This window comes from Castor canadensis, chromosome 8 (assembly GCF_047511655.1).
Source record: "Castor canadensis chromosome 8, mCasCan1.hap1v2, whole genome shotgun sequence".
Taxonomy (NCBI): Eukaryota; Metazoa; Chordata; class Mammalia; order Rodentia; family Castoridae; genus Castor; species Castor canadensis.
In genome coordinates, this window is record NC_133393.1 from 150,692,142 (window position 1) to 150,709,243 (window position 17,102).

At 39.1% G+C, this 17,102-nt stretch overlaps 1 protein-coding gene across 5 annotated transcripts in view; it reads right to left on the reverse strand.

The window, feature by feature from the left end:
- Positions 1-16,692, reverse strand: part of Slc25a17 (solute carrier family 25 member 17) — a 44,517-nt gene extending 27,825 nt beyond the window's left edge. Inside the window, exons 1-5 of one of the 5 annotated variants that reach the window (XM_020164473.2) lie at positions 16,527-16,682; positions 13,705-13,800; positions 6,045-6,105; positions 4,427-4,476; positions 3,231-3,297 (exon numbers count right to left, since the gene is read on the reverse strand). In XM_020164473.2, the coding sequence (XP_020020062.1) occupies positions 3,231-3,297; positions 4,427-4,433 (74 nt within the window). In that variant the 5' untranslated portion in view covers positions 4,434-4,476; positions 6,045-6,105; positions 13,705-13,800; positions 16,527-16,682. Of the gene's footprint in view, positions 1-3,230; positions 3,298-4,426; positions 4,481-6,044; positions 6,106-13,704; positions 13,801-16,526 lie in introns of all 5 variants that reach the window. The other 4 variants (XM_020164472.2, XM_020164469.2, XM_074084558.1 and 1 more) reach the window with 4 other exon arrangements.
- Between the last annotated feature and the right edge of the window lie 410 nt (positions 16,693-17,102).

The window sequence follows — 17,102 nt, forward strand, 5'->3', positions numbered from 1 at the left end:
AACTATATACTTCTGAAGAAAGAGAATGAGGAAGACTATAGAAAGTGGAAAGATCTCCCATGCTCATGGATTGGTAGAATCAACATAGCAAAAATGTCTATACTCCCAAAAGTAATCTACATGTTTAATGCAATTCCCATCAAAATTCCAATGACATTCATTAAAGAGATTGAAAAATCTACCGTTAAATTTATATGAAAACACAAGAGACCACGAATAGCCAAGGCAATACTCAGTCAAAAGAACAATGCTGGAGGTATCACGATACCTGACTTCAAACTATATTACAAAGCAATAACAATAAAAACAGCATGGTACTGGCACAAAAACAGACATGAAGACCAGTGGAACAGAATAGAGGACCCAGATATGAAGCCACACAACTATAACCAACTTGTCTTTGACAAAGGTGCTAAAAATATACGATGGAGAAAAAGCAGCCTCTTCAACAAAAACTGCTGGGAAAACTGGTTAGCAGTCTGCAAAAAACTGAAACTAGATCCATGTGTATCACCCTATACCAATATTAACTCAAAATGGATCAAGGATCTTAATATCAGACCACAAACTCTAAAGTTGATATAGGAAAGAGTGGGAAATACTCTGGAGTTAGTAAGTATAGGTAAGAACTTTCTCAATGGAACCCCAGCAGCACAGCAACTAAGAGATAGCATAGATAAATGGGACTTCATAAAACTAAAAAGCTTCTGTTCATCAAAAGAAATGGTCTCTAAACTGAAGAGACCACCCACAGAGTGGGAAAAAATATTTGCCAGCTATACATCAGACAAAGGACTGATAACCAGAATATATAGGGAACTTAAAAAACTAAATTCTCCTAAAACTAATGAACGAATAAAGAAATGGGCAAGTGAACTAAACAGAACTTTCTCAAAAGAAGAAATTCAAATGTGGACATTAGATCAAGGGCAAACACAACAATAGGATTGGACTTTGAGCACATGATAAAAGCAAGAGCACACAAGGGAGGGGTGAGGATAGGTAAGACACCTAAAAAATTAGCTAGCATTTGTTGCCCTTAATGCAGAGAAACTAAAGCAGATACCTTAAAAGCAACTGAGGCTAATAGGAAAAGGAGACCAGGAACTAGAGAAAAGGTTAGATCAAAAAGAATTAACATAGAAGGTAACACACACGCACAGGAAATCAATGTGAGTCAATGCCCTGTATAGCTATCCTTATCTCAACCAGCAAAAACCCTTGTTCCTTCCTATTATTGCTTATACTCTCTCTACAACAAAATTAGAAATAAGGGCAAAATAGTTTCTGCTGGGTATTGAGGGGGTCAGGGGGAGAGGAAGGGGGCAGAGTGGGTAGTAAGGGAGGGGGTGGGGGGCAGGGGGGAGAAATGACCCAAGCCTTGTATGCACATATGAATAATAAAAGAAAAAAAAATTAAAAAAAGAAGAAATTCAAGTGGCCAAAAAACACATGAAAAAATGCTCACCATCTCTAGCAATAAAGGAAATGCAAATTAAAACCACCCTAAGATTCCACCTCACCCCTGTTAGAATAGCCATGATTAGTAACACCACCACCAACAGGTGTTGGCGAGGATGCGGGGGAAAAAAGAACCCTCTTACACTGTTGGTGGGAATGTAAACTAGTACAACCACTCTGGAAAAAAATTTGGAAGCTACTTAAAAAGCTAAACATTGATCTACCATTTGATCCAGCAATACCACTCTTGGGGATATACCCAAAAGACTGTGACACAGGTTACTCCAGAGGCACCTGCACACCCATGTTTATTGCAGCACTATTCACAATAGCCAAGTTATGGAAACAGCCAAGATGCCCCACTACTGACGAATGGATCAAGAAAATGTGGTATCTATACACAATGGAATTTTATGCAGCCATGAAGAAGAAAGAAATGTTATCATTCGCTGGTAAATGGATGGAACAACTGGAGAACATCATTCTGAGTGAGGTTAGCCTAGCCCAAAAGACCAAAAATTGTATGTTCTCCCTCATATGTGAACATTAGATCAAGGGCAAACACAACAAGGGGATTGGACTTTGAGCACATGATAAAAGCGAGAGCACACAAGGGAGGGGTGAGGATAGGTAAGACACCTAAAAAATTAGCTAGCATTTGTTGCCCTCAACACAGAGAAACTAAAGCAGATACCTTAAAAGTAACTGAGGCCAATAGGAAAAGGGGACCAGGAACTAGAGAAAAGGTTAGATCAAAAAGAATTAACCTAGAAGGTAACACACATGCACAGTAAATTAATGTGAGTCAATGCCCTGTATAGCTATCCTTATCTCAACTAGCAAAAATCCTTGTTCCTTCCTATTATTGCTTATACTCTCTCTTCAACAAAATTAGAGATAAGGGCAAAATAATTTCTGTGGGGTAGCGAGGGGGGTGGGGGGAAAGGGATGGGGCAGAGCGGGTGGTAAGGGAGGGGGTGGGGACAGGGGGGAGAAATGACCCAAGCATTGTATGCACATATGAATAATAAAACAATAAAAATTAAAAAAAAAAAAAGAATCCATTACCAAATCTAAAGTAAAAAAAAAAAGTGTCAATGTTGTAAGTTTAAAAGGTTTTAATACATATAACTTATTCTCAACTATCTGAAAAAAATTGTGTGTGGTGTATGTGTACGTAATAAAGACAGAAGCAAAAGGAAGGGAGAGTGTGAGCATAAATTTAAAATGATGGTGGAAAGCGTTAACAGAAGAATCTGGTTAAAGCATATCCTGGTGTTCTTTGGTACTAAATTTAGTAAATTTTACTTTTACAACTTTTTGTAAATTTGAAACTATTTCCAAGTACATGTTTTTTTAAAAAATAAGAAGTATGCAATCTGTCTGAATGATAGGAATGAACTCAAACAACTGATTTCTTTCTTCCTTACCTTTCTCTTCCCTTCCCTCTCTTTATTTTCCCTATGCTGGGTATTGAACCTAGGGCCTCTCAAAGGCAAGTCTCAGCCCCTGAACAACTATTATTTTTGGTTTATTATGCATTAAACAAAGCACTGGTTTCCTGGAAGACTCCATAATTATGAATCAAATGGCTAACCACAGATCTTTAAGGAACTGAAAACATTTATGTACTTATTAGTCAGGAAATTACAAATTCACATTATGAGGCTATAAGAATGGACAGAGAATTTAGGTGTATTGGAGGCACAGGAACAAGTTGCTAACAAGTTGCTCTGCCTAACAAAGTTGTGAAATGAGGTAGTACTTACAGGCCTTCTTCTTTAATGATTTCTAGGAGTACCATGTGTGTAGTTTTGGATTTTCTTTTCTCATCAACTAAAACAACAAAGAGTACATAAGAACTTTGAGCATTCTTATCTCTAGCATCAGCAAGTTTCACTGAGTGAAACTGAGATTACCTACTTGAGGAATAGCTCACCCTATTTTCTGAGCTCCCTGATTTGCTTCAGATATTCTATTTGCTAATTTCCCAACTGCAAATTCTTTGGATCTCATCTGTTATTCAGAACATATTTTCATTCAATTCTGAGTTTCTGCAGTAAAGCAGAAATTTGTTTCCAATATATATATTTTTTGGTTTCCAATATTTTTAAGTATTTTATGTATTCTCATTTTTATCCTAACACCTTATAAAGTAGAAAGAAAATAAATTACCATCTTCCTTTTACAAAAGAGGCTAGTCGCAAAGTCAGGATTAAAACTCAAGCTTCAAAAGTTTTGGCCTTCTGCTGTATCCTAGCTTTAAAAAAAGGGGAAAAAAGTCTCAGAAGGATGACAACCTTGCTTTTCCTGGCATTCACACTGAAAACAATATCTACCTCAGTTAACTCCAAATTTTCCTACTCACACTTGAAAAATAATTTGGGAATATAAAAATGTGGAAATTAACCATTTTTCTAAGAATTATAATTGATACCAGTATGTCTTGTAAAATAGCAAGTTAGCAAACCCCTAGCAAAGGCAAACTGGTAAAAATTATCAAAATTACCAACACCCTTGGCCTTTGATTCAGTAATCTTATGTCTGAGAATTTATCCCATAAAATTTATGAAAACAAAGTGGTATATGAATAAATCTATTCATATATCATATTTGTAAAAACAAAGAAAGTGGAAACAACTCAAGAATCCACATAGGGGATGCATATGGTGCATGCATACCATGAACCCCTCCACAACTATAGCACAGGATGAAGAAGCTCCTAATGCGCTGACTTGAAAGGCATCTAAAACATACTGTAAAGTTTAAAAAGGTACAGAACAGTAGATCAAGTGTGTTTTTGTGTAAGTAAGGAAGAAAATTAATATATTTTGCTGGGCATGATGGCTCATGCCTGTAATCTTAGCAACTTGGGAAGTTCACAGTTCAAGGCTAGCCCTGGCAAAAAACTTGACAAGACTCCATCTCAACCAATAAAAAACTGGGCATAGTGGTGCATGCATACCTGTCATCCCAGCTACACAGGAAGTACAAATAGAAGGATCGCAGTACAGCCTACCTAGGCATAAACATGAGACCATATATCAAAAATAACCAAAGCAAAAAGAGACGGGGCATGGCTCAAAGTGTTAGAGCTCGTACCTAGCAAGTACAAGGTCCCAAGTACTGCCAAAACCCCAGTACTGTAAAAAAAATTACTTGTTTGGTATTCTACAAAAAAGTCTGCAAGGCTACTCAGGAACTAGGAAAAGCTGATCATCACATACGGTCTAAAAATTCATTCATACATTATACTGGACTCCAGACTATGCACACACCTTATATTCTTTCCCTTTTGTTCTGTTGTCTTTGTTCCCTCCCAAGATCTGGATATACCTTCTCTATATTAACTAAACTGGCTCCTATCTCCTGGGCTGGAGTGATGCTCCTGCCTCAGCCTCCCAAGTGGCTGGGACTACAGGCATACTACAGTGTCCAGTTACACGTAACATTTTGAAGGATGTCCAAATCAAGAAATTTCCTCTAGTCAGGCGCTGGTGGTTCATGCCTATAATCCTAGCTACTCAGGAGGCAGAGATCAGGAAGAAGGCAGTTCAAAGCCAGCCTGGGCAAATAGTCTGTAAGACCCTATCACAAAAAAAAAAAATCACAAAAAAGGGCTGATGGAGTGGCTCAAGGTGCAGGCCCTGAGTTCAAACCCCAGTATTGAAAAAAGAAAATTTCCTCTACCATTGATGACACTACAGTGGAGAAGGAATGAGGGCCGATTATAGTGAGTTTTCTCAATATTTCACACCTTTTTATTTATTTGCATGGTAAATTATATAAAATCATTACCAATTCAAAACATAAAGGGATTAACCTTTGAGTTAGTATTCAAAGTTAATCTTACATATCTCTTTATGCAAGTTCTGGCATTAGTTTATAATTTCAAGTTGAAAATTTTGAGGAAAAAAAAAACAAGGATTACATACAGACTCCAGAATCCTGTAGAGCTAAAGAGGCAAATTAGGACCACATACCTAGACCAGCAATGACAGTGGATATTGGGCTCCACTATGTTTTCTACTCTCCCCACTTTTGAGAAAACTTACATCCCTCAAAAAACTCTCCACTTTGATACTGTTTGAAAAAGAAAGGGGGAGCACAAGGGTAAGGGAATATAATAGAACTTGATTGAAGAACACATCCATGAAATTATCACAAACACCTACTAATGTGGGTTTAAAAAAAATGTTTAAAAAAAAAAACCTGTCTATTTTGAACAGCATTTACCTAGCATGTGTGCGTCCCTGGGTTTGATCCCCAGCACTGTAAAAAGAAAAAAAGAAAAAGAAAAAAAAAAAAGAAGAAAAATTATGTGGCTTATTATAAAGAACTGCAATGATTTGAAATGATAAATGCAAGCCCATTCAGGTTCTCTCAGATTAGAAAATGGTTATGTATGACTCATCCATGGATGACTCTAACCAGGAAACAATGGTGGCCAGTAGTTAAAAGTTAGTGAAAATAGACAACAGTGGATCTCTAAAGAAGCAGAATAGTTTTTACCTTAATGTAGAATTCACTACAGAACTATGACTTCCCTACACCAAATGAACAAGAATATGATTAATACTCACCTTGGAGTCGAAGTCTAGCTGTATCCAAGGGAAAAAACACTGTCATTGCGGTCATACTTCCCTGAAAAGTTTGAAAAAGGATTTAGCCATTAGAGTGTCATAAACATGAGCTACAACTTTTAAATGAACAAAAGCTCATTATACAATGGGTCAAATCAGATTTTTAGCTAAAAATTTTAATTTATTGGGATTATTGTTCAAACTTCTATTGTTATATACTTAAACAAAAGAATTAAATTTTACAGAAGAAAGCTCTTCTGATATTGAAAAATAAACTGTAGTAAATGACAAACTTATAGGTTTGCAACCTATGACACATGTGAAAGATAGCATGTAAATGGATTTTTAACCTTTTTTTAGGTCATTTGTTACTATTATGTTCACTCTCTGATATTCTCCAAAACAAAAATATTTAATAATTAAACAGATAATTCTATTTTCTGTGCTTTATTCACCACCAATTGAAAGGGCTTGTAAGAACCATACAGAACTTTAACATACAGTTTTGTTTGTGTTTTAAATAAAATAGGGACAATCTCTTTGTTAAACTTCTATAAATTTGCTGGGCACCAGTGGCTCACGCCTGTAATCCTAGCTACTCAGGAAGCAGAGATCAGGAGGATCACAGTTCAAAGCCAGTCCAGGCAAATAGTTCATGAGACCATACCTCGAAAAAACCCATCACAAAAAAGGTCTGGTGGAACAGCTGGCTTAAGGTGTAGGCCCTGAGTTCAAGCTCTAGTACCGAAAAAAAAAAAAAATTCTATAAATTTATCCAAGGTAGCACAATGATACAAATTATGAGGGGAAAAAAGCAAACAACCAGTTTTTCTAGTTGTAAGACATTAACAAGATAAAAACAAGAAGTGTCTATTTATGGATGAAATTATATGCATGAAATGTCCAAAAATTCAGTTTACGATTTTCAGTCTTGATACAAGCCCACTGATACATAGTCTCAGGCATAAAAATCAAGTTTTAGGCTACTGATCTAATAATGGTTACACATAATATTTTAATCATCACAACTAGAAACTAGGTCAACTTTAAAGATAAGTCTAAAAACTTAAGTAGGCTTCTTAACTACTTAAAAAGTCAGCCTGCTTAGCAAGGGAGAACACTGCACTACAATATTAGTACTTCAAAACTCAAGATGAAATGTTACCACCTCTCCCCGTTAGGTTACAGTTCTCCAGGTACTCACAGTACCTATTTGAGTATCTTTTACAGCACTCAACATTATAGTGAAATTTCTTCAGTTATACTGTAAGACCACTCTATATCTTATATTTTACCACACTGTAGATTCCCAAATGTTTATAAAATTCACTTTACTTTCAGTTATTTGTGCTTCTTTGTTGTTTTATTGGAGGTATTGGGGTTAGAATTCAGGGACTTGAGCTTGCTAGGCAGGCACTCTTATCATTTGAGTCATGCTCTTAGCCCTTTCTGCTTTGGTTTTTTGAACAGGGCCTTCCCTTTATGTCTGAATGGCCTGGACCACAATACTCCTATTTACGCTTTCCACCTCGGATGAGACGCGTGCACCACCTCACCCTACTTTTATTGGTTGAGGTAGGATCTCTCAACTTTTTACCCAGGCTGGCCTCAAACTGCAATCCTCCCCATTTTTGCTTCCTAAGGAGCTAGGATTACAGTGTGGGGGGTCCACCTTATTTGGCTTCTTCATTCCGTTTTATGGCTGAGTAATCCATTGTGTACATATGCTACATTTTGTTTAGCAATTAACTGTTTTGGAATGTTTTGGAAGACAGAGGTGGCAGGTGTACAACATTGTGAATGTACCAAACACCACTGAATTGTACACTTTTAAAATGATTAGTTTCATGTTATGTGAATTATACCTCAATTAAAAAAACTGAGCTGGGCACTGGTGGCTCATGCCTATAATCCTAGCTACTCAGGAAGCAGAGGTCAGGATGGTGGTTTGAAGCCAGCTGGGCAAATAGTTCATGAGACCCTGTTTTGAGAGTATCTAACACAGGGCTGGGGGAGTGGCTCAAGTGGTAGAGTGCCTGCCTATCAAGTGAGAGAGGGTGACGCCTTGAGTACAAACTCTAGTACTTCCCTCCCCCGCCCCTCAAAAACAAAACTCTCTCTTGGGACCTCTCCTAGCTCTATCCCAATAAACTCTCCTGCTTTATTTGCTAAAAAAAAAAGAAAAAGAAAGGAAAAAAAAAAGCCTAACACAAAAAAAGGGCTCGCGGAGTGACTCAAGCGGTAGAATGCCTGCCTAGCAAGCAGGAGGCCTTGAGTTCAAATCCCACTACTATAAAAAAAAAAAGAAATTATTACTCACAACAACCTGATCTACCCTTCTCTCCATTTTATAGGTATCAAAAGATTCGGCCAGGTGTCAGTCGCTCGTGCCTGTATTCCTGTATTTGAGAGGCTGAGATCATGAGGATGGTGGTTCGAGGCCACCCTGGGCAAATAGTTTGAGAGACCCTATCTCCAAAAATAGCCAGAGAAAAATGAACTGGAAGTGTAACTCAAGCATTAGAGCACCTGCTTTGCTCTAATGCAAATCTGAGCCCTGGGTTCAAACCCCAGTCACACCAAAAGAGGTTCAGCAATTTTTCTAATGACGTAATTTGTAAATTTGAGCCCAGGCAGCCTGCTTCAGCGTTCACTCTTTGCCATGACTGTAATTAAAACCTTAAAAACAATTACGTTAAAAAGTGTTAATATAGGGCTTGGGGGCATGGCTCAGCAGTAAAGTGCCTGCCTAGCAAACATGAAGACCTGAGTTAAAATCCCATGCCACCAAAAAAAAAAGAAAAAGGTGTTAATATTAATAATTTATATATCATTTTTTATGGACTAGCCTAAGAACACAGCATCTAGCTCTGCATAGTGTAAGCCCCGAACTTGTGAATGAATATATGAATGTATGCCCCACAAATAAACTTAATTATCTATGAGAAAATATATTCCAAATGCTAAAGGCAAATTTGGAATACACAAGTATTTTGCATATCAGGAACTTGCTATATTTGTCTCTTAGCCAAGCAAACACAAACTTGACTTTCTACAAGCAGTTGTTACTGGAAGCAAAATATTTATTATAGATGCAAGTCTTATGCCAAGAAGTATAAGCACATGATTTTTAAGAATTTGAATTAAATTCCTTTAAACAAAAATACTCAATTTCTCTTTCCCCTTGCCCCCTGGACTGTTTGTTCACTTATACAAAATTAGAAGGCACAAAATACCTAGAAAATAACCACAATATAAAATACTATTTTGCCAAATAGGCATAAAATTAATCTATTATTCTGAGTCCCACAGAATTATATTCATCTGAGTGGGAGTTCTGCTGCTGACAATAATTATAGTTTAAAAGATTCTATTTCCAGAAAAATATTTTCCAGAGATTTCTTTGTACTTCACCAAAAACATTTAGTTACAACATTCTATTCCCTCTCCTCCCATTTAACCACTTCATGCTGGGACAAGTTAATGCTTCCAACTATACTTGCAGTTGGAGCAGAGGAGTCCATCTGGAAAATAGAAGACCAGAGTGGCAGAGGCACTCAGGAAGCAGAGGCTTGCAGTCTTAGGTCTGCCCCAGGCAAAAAGCACAAGACTACGTGAAAAACAAGTAGAGGGAATACAGATGTGTTCCACCATACGTGGCTCTTCGGGTTTGTTTTGACACTCTTAATGCCTCTATTTCACTTATGATTTTACTTTTTCTTGAGTTACTGAGGTTTGAACTCAGGGCCTTAGCAGGTGCTCTACCACTTGAGTCATTCCACTATCCCTTTTTCAGTGATGTTTTAAAGATTTTCATTGGACATCACATTTTAGATAGAAGTTCATTTTCTCTCAGCAAAATGCAAAGAATATTCCTTGGTTTTCTGACTACAGGCATTATTAATTCCACTACCTTCAGCTGTGCCTAACATGTTGCTAAACCCGTACATGAATTTAACCTATCACTCAGCTTCACCAATTATCCTAAATTCATAGGTATGCATCAAAAAATTTTATTTGATCAAAGCAAAACACACACATAGTTTAAAAAGCCATGTAGTATAAATTCATGTTGTATAAATTCCTGTTGTATAGTGTGTGGTGGTTCATGCCTGTAATCCCAGCATTTGGGAGGCAGAGGCAGAAGGATTGTGAGTTCAAGGCTATCTTGGGTAACATACTGAGTTCCAGACAAGCTTGAGCTACAGGATTAGATCCTGCCTTGAAAAAAACATGAAAAAAAAAAAAAAAGTCATGCATATAAATGACAAAATATAGCTCTTCCTCCACCTCCTCCATTTTACCCAGTCTTCCTCCAGGCAATTAAGTTCTTTTTGCAGTTTTGTAATTTACACATCTCCATACAATTAAATCATATAGTGATATGTTTTGACTCATCAATTTTAGACATTAGTTACATTCTATTACAGGGAGTAAGGATGAGTATTCAGCTCTTATACCACATTCCATCTCTTTTCTCTCCCCTTTTTTCTTAAATCAATGTTTAGTGTTTCCATAATCATCAGGCATTAGTTACCTTCTATTTGGTTAATTTATAAATCTGCTTGAACAAAGTAAGTTTCCGGCAAATATTTTCTAGCTCTTTTTTTTGGGGGGGTGGGGTAGTGGTGGTGAGGATCCAATCTAGGCTTGCCTAACACATGCTAGGCAGGTACTCCACTAAAGCAATATCTCCAGCCCTAGTCTTTCTTTTGTTTTCTTATCCACATTAAGTAACTTTTCTAGTTTGTCACCGAAAATTCCATTTTCTAATTCCATGCAAGATTTACTGCTGTCTACTGCAGTCATTCACTATGCCTCAAGTTAGTCTGGACTGAGCTCCTCATTTTCCTTAGAATTTTACTTTTGGATATTCTACTGGACCTCATGATGATGAGTATTATAAAAAGGATGCTTCCTTCTATGCACTGCGGGACCTCACTATTTGAATCACCCAAAGTTAAATTATTTGCTTTATTAGTTTATTTGGTTTTCAAATCATTTCTTGTTGTTGAGAATTTCAGCTACAACTTGATGGAGGGCTTATTATTTCATTATCTCAGAGGTAATTTTCCCCACCTCGATTCAGTGCCAAGGATGGGAAAGCTGGTTCTCTTGGGGAGGAGCAAGATTATTTCCCACTCACTTTTACAGAACATTCCTTTGGAAATGCAAATTTATTGAAAAGTCCCCTGCTACACTTCTTACCTTCAATAGACTTGTTAGTTTCTCTTCTTCCCTACACCTCTGAGTTTTTCTGTTTGCTTGTTTTTTTCTTCTTGTTGTTGTTTATTTTCTGAAACTGACGACTGAATCAGGACCTTGTACACACCCCCTTTTATCTTTTGAGAGAGAGCTTCAAGAAGTTACCCAGGCTGACCTTGAACTTTTGATCCTCCTGCCTCAAGATTCACCACTGTCTTCTTGTCTTTATATGAGAATAAAAATACGTGTTCAAGAGCCTCAGAACAACTCTATGAATTAAATACTATTATTTCTCCCTAGTTACAGATGAAGTAATTGAGGCAAAGAGAGGTTGAGGGACTTGCCCTAAGTCACACAGGTGGTACTTGGCAAGGTGGGATTTAAACTCAGGCAGTCTGGTTTCAGAAAACATACTCTTAACCACTTGGCACACTGCCTACCTATCAATCTGGTTAATAAATGTGACAAGGGGTTGAGAAGTTGTGGAATTGTATATAGTAAGTATTATTAAATTAGTTAACATTAAATTATCTCAAGATGCACAGAAAATGAGAAAACACAGTAGTGGACAAAATGAATAATAGCTTCTATTCATTGGGTCCCTATTATAATAGTGTCAGTATAAAAGCAGATTGGCTGTTCTTTTATTAATATCAACAACTCTGAGAGACTACTGACATTTAAAGATTAGAATCCAAGTTAACTGGACTGAATCTGGAATTAGTTTTTGTCTCTAGTCTATGACACAGTGAATGACTTTAGGGAAGATAATCAAGCAATCCCACAGTCACTTCAAATGGGGTTGTAGAAGACCACATTAACATTTACACTACACAAATGTTTATCATGGTGAAGAACACAAGCAATGTAAATGCCCACAAGTAAATTATGGAATATCCAAATGATGGGATATTATGTATTAAAAACCAGTGTTATTTGAAGATATTTTTATTTTTTGACACAGGGCTTGGGCTCATTTTGTAGCCCAAGCTGGTCTTAAACTTGAGTTCCTCTTACCTCAGCCTCTGAAGTGCCAGGATCATAGGTGTGAACTACCATGCCCAGCTTGAAGATGTTTTAATGACATGATATAGTAGATATTAGATATTTGGGGCCACAAAGTATCACTCTTTTCCTAAGGACATAACTGATTTTCTTTTAGAATTACCTTATCCCACTATGTACAATCTTAGTAGGATAAAAAACTGGGGCCTACCCTCTACTATAGCAGATGAAGAGGCCCCTGCTAGTAGAAGGTTCCTTCTAACAGATCCTTCCTTTCACACCTGTTTCAAGAGATATAACAAGTCAAGGGTTGGGCATATGACCTTAAGTACTGTTAACAGGAATTTTACCAGGATTTTGAGTCTTCTCTTTTTTTGGGGTGGGGGGCAGTATTGGGGTTTGAACTCAGGGCTTTGTACTTGGTAGGGGGTGCTCTGCCTCTTGAGTCATGCCTCCAGTTCTTTTTGTTCTGGTTATTTTGGGGGAAGGGTCTCACTTTTTGCCCAGTGGCCTGGACAACAATCCTGTTTTCTGCTTCCCATTGTAGCTGAGATGGATGAGAGGCGCACACCCAGCTACTGGTCGAGAAGGGGTTTGTGAACTATTTGCTAGGGCTGACTTTGAACCATAATCCTACTGATTTCAGTCCCCTAAGTAGCTAGGATTACAGGTGTGAGCCACTGGCTAAACTTTGAATCTTGAGTGGAATGTTTTAAGGGCAGAAAGAATGTAGAAAAAGTCCACTGATTTCAAGTGGTGGTGTCCAACAAAGGCTTTTCAGTGACTGTTTTTAGAAATCTACTTCAGCTTTCTAGGGAGCTCCCAAACAGTCTTCCAACAAACCTGTTTGTTTAAATCATCTCCAGTTTGCAACCAAAGAACCCTAACTGATACACATAGAGTATGCTTTATATTCCAAAGCAAGGCTGGTCCCAGAGCAGTGGTGTTCACAACTAATTGACCACAACCAAAGCCAATACACCAAAAATAAACATAAACCCCATGATATGAAGCTCTGTAACAGTAATGTAAACAAGAATCTACTTATGCCTTATTTTTATACAAACACAGAGTGAATAGAAAGAGGAAGGTAACACCCATATTCTGACAAATACTTTATCTGATCAACTTTAACACAAACAATTCTTTTCAAGTTCTAGATTAAGAAAATCTTTTACTTACAAATGTACTTTTTTTTTTGGCAGTACTGGGGTTTGCACTCAGACCCTCATGCTTACTAGGCTTGCTAGGCAGACACTCTACCACTTGAGCCACTCCAACAGCTTTTAAGTGTACATTTCTACAGGTGAAATCTTTAAAGATAATCTAATGAGAACCAAAAATATAAAATTGTAAATCTAATTTTATTTTAACTTCTGGGAATTCTTTACATATGAGGGTACTGACTGAATCATATAGTCATTAGTTGAGTCAGGCATGGGGTACACACCTATAATCCCAGCACTCAAAGGGCTGAAGCAGGAGGATCAAGGCCAGCCTGGACCACATAGTGAGTCTGAGGCCAGTACGAGTTATGTAGCAAACCCTGTATCAAAAAAAGAAAAGGTCACTAATTGCAGTCAACATTTTCCTGAAGCAATATAGTTCTTGTGCTGAGATTCAAGGTATCTGCAATTATCCCAAGGTCTTCCACAGAACTTTTAAAACCAATAATTTGATTTTTAAAATGTGTATATATTGGGACAGGGGCCTAGTTCTATGGTAGAGTGTGTGCTTAGCATGTGCTAGGCAGTGATTCCCAGCACTGCAGGGCGGGGGGCGGGGGGAGAGGAAAGAAGTGTGTATTTTCATAACATCACGCTTGATGTTTGACAATGTAAAACCTGTAAAGAACTGAACAAAGAATCCTGATATGCCAATTCAAACATTATAAATCAACAACCCTTTGGGCAGAAGCAAGTATTCCGGGCAGCAACACCAAGGTCACACAGCAAGTGAGAGGCACAGCCAGGTTCTAACCCAGGTTGCCTGGCTCAAGAGGGCACTCAAGTGCTCTTAACCAACTATACTATGCTGACTCTCCATGTTTACCTCAGCTTTGGTTGAACATTACACTAAGGAGACTTAATTAAACATCAGTCATCACTACAATATTATACCATTAAAAGCAATGTTATTTTTCTCATTAAGCTAGTTGTATATTTGTGGTACAATTTTTCCTTTTGTAGCAACCAAAAGAAAGTTAGGACTCATGTGATTCAACCTTATTATATAGGTTTGCAAAATGAGTTTGTGAACCAGGTCAGTGTGATAGGTCAAAAGAATATACAAAAAAAACCCATAAAGCAGCCGGGATACAAAGCAGCTGGACATGCTGTTATACACTTGTAATCCCAGCACTCAGGAGGCTGAGGTAGAAGGATCATGAGTTTGAGGCTAGCCTGGGCAAATAATGAGATCCTGCCTCAAAATACAAAACACAACAAACAGAATAAATACATAAATAAGCATGTGTTGAATGAATATCATTAATGAGAAAGAGAGACAGAGAGAGAGAAAGAAAACAAGCATTTCCCATCTTCTCATTCTCTCCTAGTTGCACTCCAACTATTTGGCCCACCACTCCACCAAAACTGGTCAAAACAAAAGCATCTGACCCAGCTGGTCTACACCCTTCTTCCTTGAACGCTTTCTTCCTGAGCCTTTCAGAACACTACACTTTTTGTTTTCCTCCTACTGTACTGGTCTTTCCTTAGTGTCCTGCACTGCAATCTCATTTCTTCAACCTCTCAATGTTAACCTTCTTCACAGTTCAGTCACTGGGATTTTCTCTTAGTCCATGCTTACTGCCCTGGTAAATTAACATTTAGTCTTATGACTACTCTCAGGCATTTTCAAACTATTCAAAACCAAGCTCTTTTCCCCCAGATCTGTTCCTTCACAGTCCATTGCCATGTCAGTACATGTTCCTTGCAGTTGCTGAAGCCAACTAAATCTCATTCTGCTACACCCCCACTTAAATCAATCACCAAACCCTGGTGATTCTTCTATCTTGTAAATATATTCCAGGTTAATGATCTTTTCTCACTACTCCTACCAACCTCCCTAGTGCAAGCCACCTCACCTCTTGCCTGACAACTGTCTCTCATTCTCTTACACTCTACTCTCAACAGAGCAGCCAAGGTGATCAGGTTTACAATGTAAGTTGGCAACTTTATTTGTATTTCCACTCCAACACACTGGCCTCCATGGCCGTATGAAAGCATGTCAAGCAAGCTTCTATTTCAGTGCCTTTACATTGGCTGTAATGCCTTTCTAGATGAACTGAACTGAATAAAGGACCTTCTTTTTTATTAGTAGTGGGGATGGAACCCAGTGCCTCAAGCAAAGAGCACTCATCACTTGAGCCACACCTCCAGCCCTTTATTTTGTTCTCAACCTTGAGAACCTCCTGCCTCCACCTCCCGAGTAGCGGATATTACAGATCTGGGCCACCGTATATGTCCAGCACATTCATGAAATATTGTGTCATCTAATTCTCAAAATAAAACTGTGTGAGGAAGGTATCGTTTCTCCCATTTTACAGATTGGAAAAGTGTGGTGTTTCAGGTCACCTAGTTAACAAATGATGGAATTGAGGTTCAACTCAGATTAGTCTACACAAAACGAGAGCGGCCAGTGTAGTTTCTGGAGGCCAAAAGGAGAGAACTGGGTAATGTTCGCAGAAGTCACAGTGCTTCTAAATGCTAAGGCGTGTGTTGACAGCTAGTGAAGGCTATCAGAAGGACAGTAAGAGGAAGAGGCGGAGCCAGAAGAGGAAGGCTACTCAAGCTAAGAATGGGAACTTTCAGGGAAAAGGAAGGGGTGTCGAATGCAGCGTAGACGTCCACAAGTCCAAGAACCAAGCAACGCTGATCTTGACTGATTAATAAAAATAAAGCCGGGGTGGTGGCTCCTCAGGCTCAGTTAGGCAAAATCTGTGCGTACAAGGGGACGTCGTCGGGGGTGACCAACCGGACAGAAATTACCTTGCTCCCGACCCCCTGGATATTTCTGGCTGTCGTCCATTTTTCCTAGTGTCTAGGAGACCAAAGAGACAGCCAGGGGGAAGGAGTGGGCAGCGGTGGGTGTCGGCCCTCACCGCAAGTTCTTCAGGCAACTTTCCCTTCTTGCCCATTCCTCTGCGTCCAGCAGTCCTGACAAACCCAAACCACCATCCGCCCTCTCACGCCCATCCCCCCGCCATGTCCCGGGACGGACCCTGCAAAGCCCCACACCCATTGAAGCCCGGGCGTGAAGACCCCGCCTCACCACGGCTCCGGCCACGGCGTGGACCAGGCTTTCGTAGGACAGCACGGAGGACATTGGTGCGGCCTCCCGCAGACCAAACTACACTTTTCCTCCAAATGCCACACGATGTGCAGTGAGGAAGAGGTCACGCAGCAGTGTCAAGCTCCACCCACAGGCCTACCCGCCTCCTCTAGAGTCACTTCCGGGTCGCAGAGAGCCCTCCTATCCCGAGAGCTGCGGGGGGGAAGTGGCTAGCACCTGGGCACGCCCCTTGAAACTGATTGGCCACCAGCGTGACGGGGGTGGGGCAGACCCAGCGGTTGCACCCCACCAACGTCAGTCCAGGCTGGTGTCTGACAGTTCTTTCCATTCTGGAGACCTAATCAGTCACAATTCACGCCCACTGCCTTAAAACTGGGAATCTCGGAAACCCTACTAGCCTTTTCAACACTTCTTTCCACAAGATATGCTGGTGACATGTCCAACTTTCGTTTCTCTGCTACTGAAAACACTACAAAATAATTGTCAAAGGCTGGAGCATAGCTCAGTGGTACTGCACTTGCTTAGCATGCACAGTGCCCTGGTTCCATCTGTACT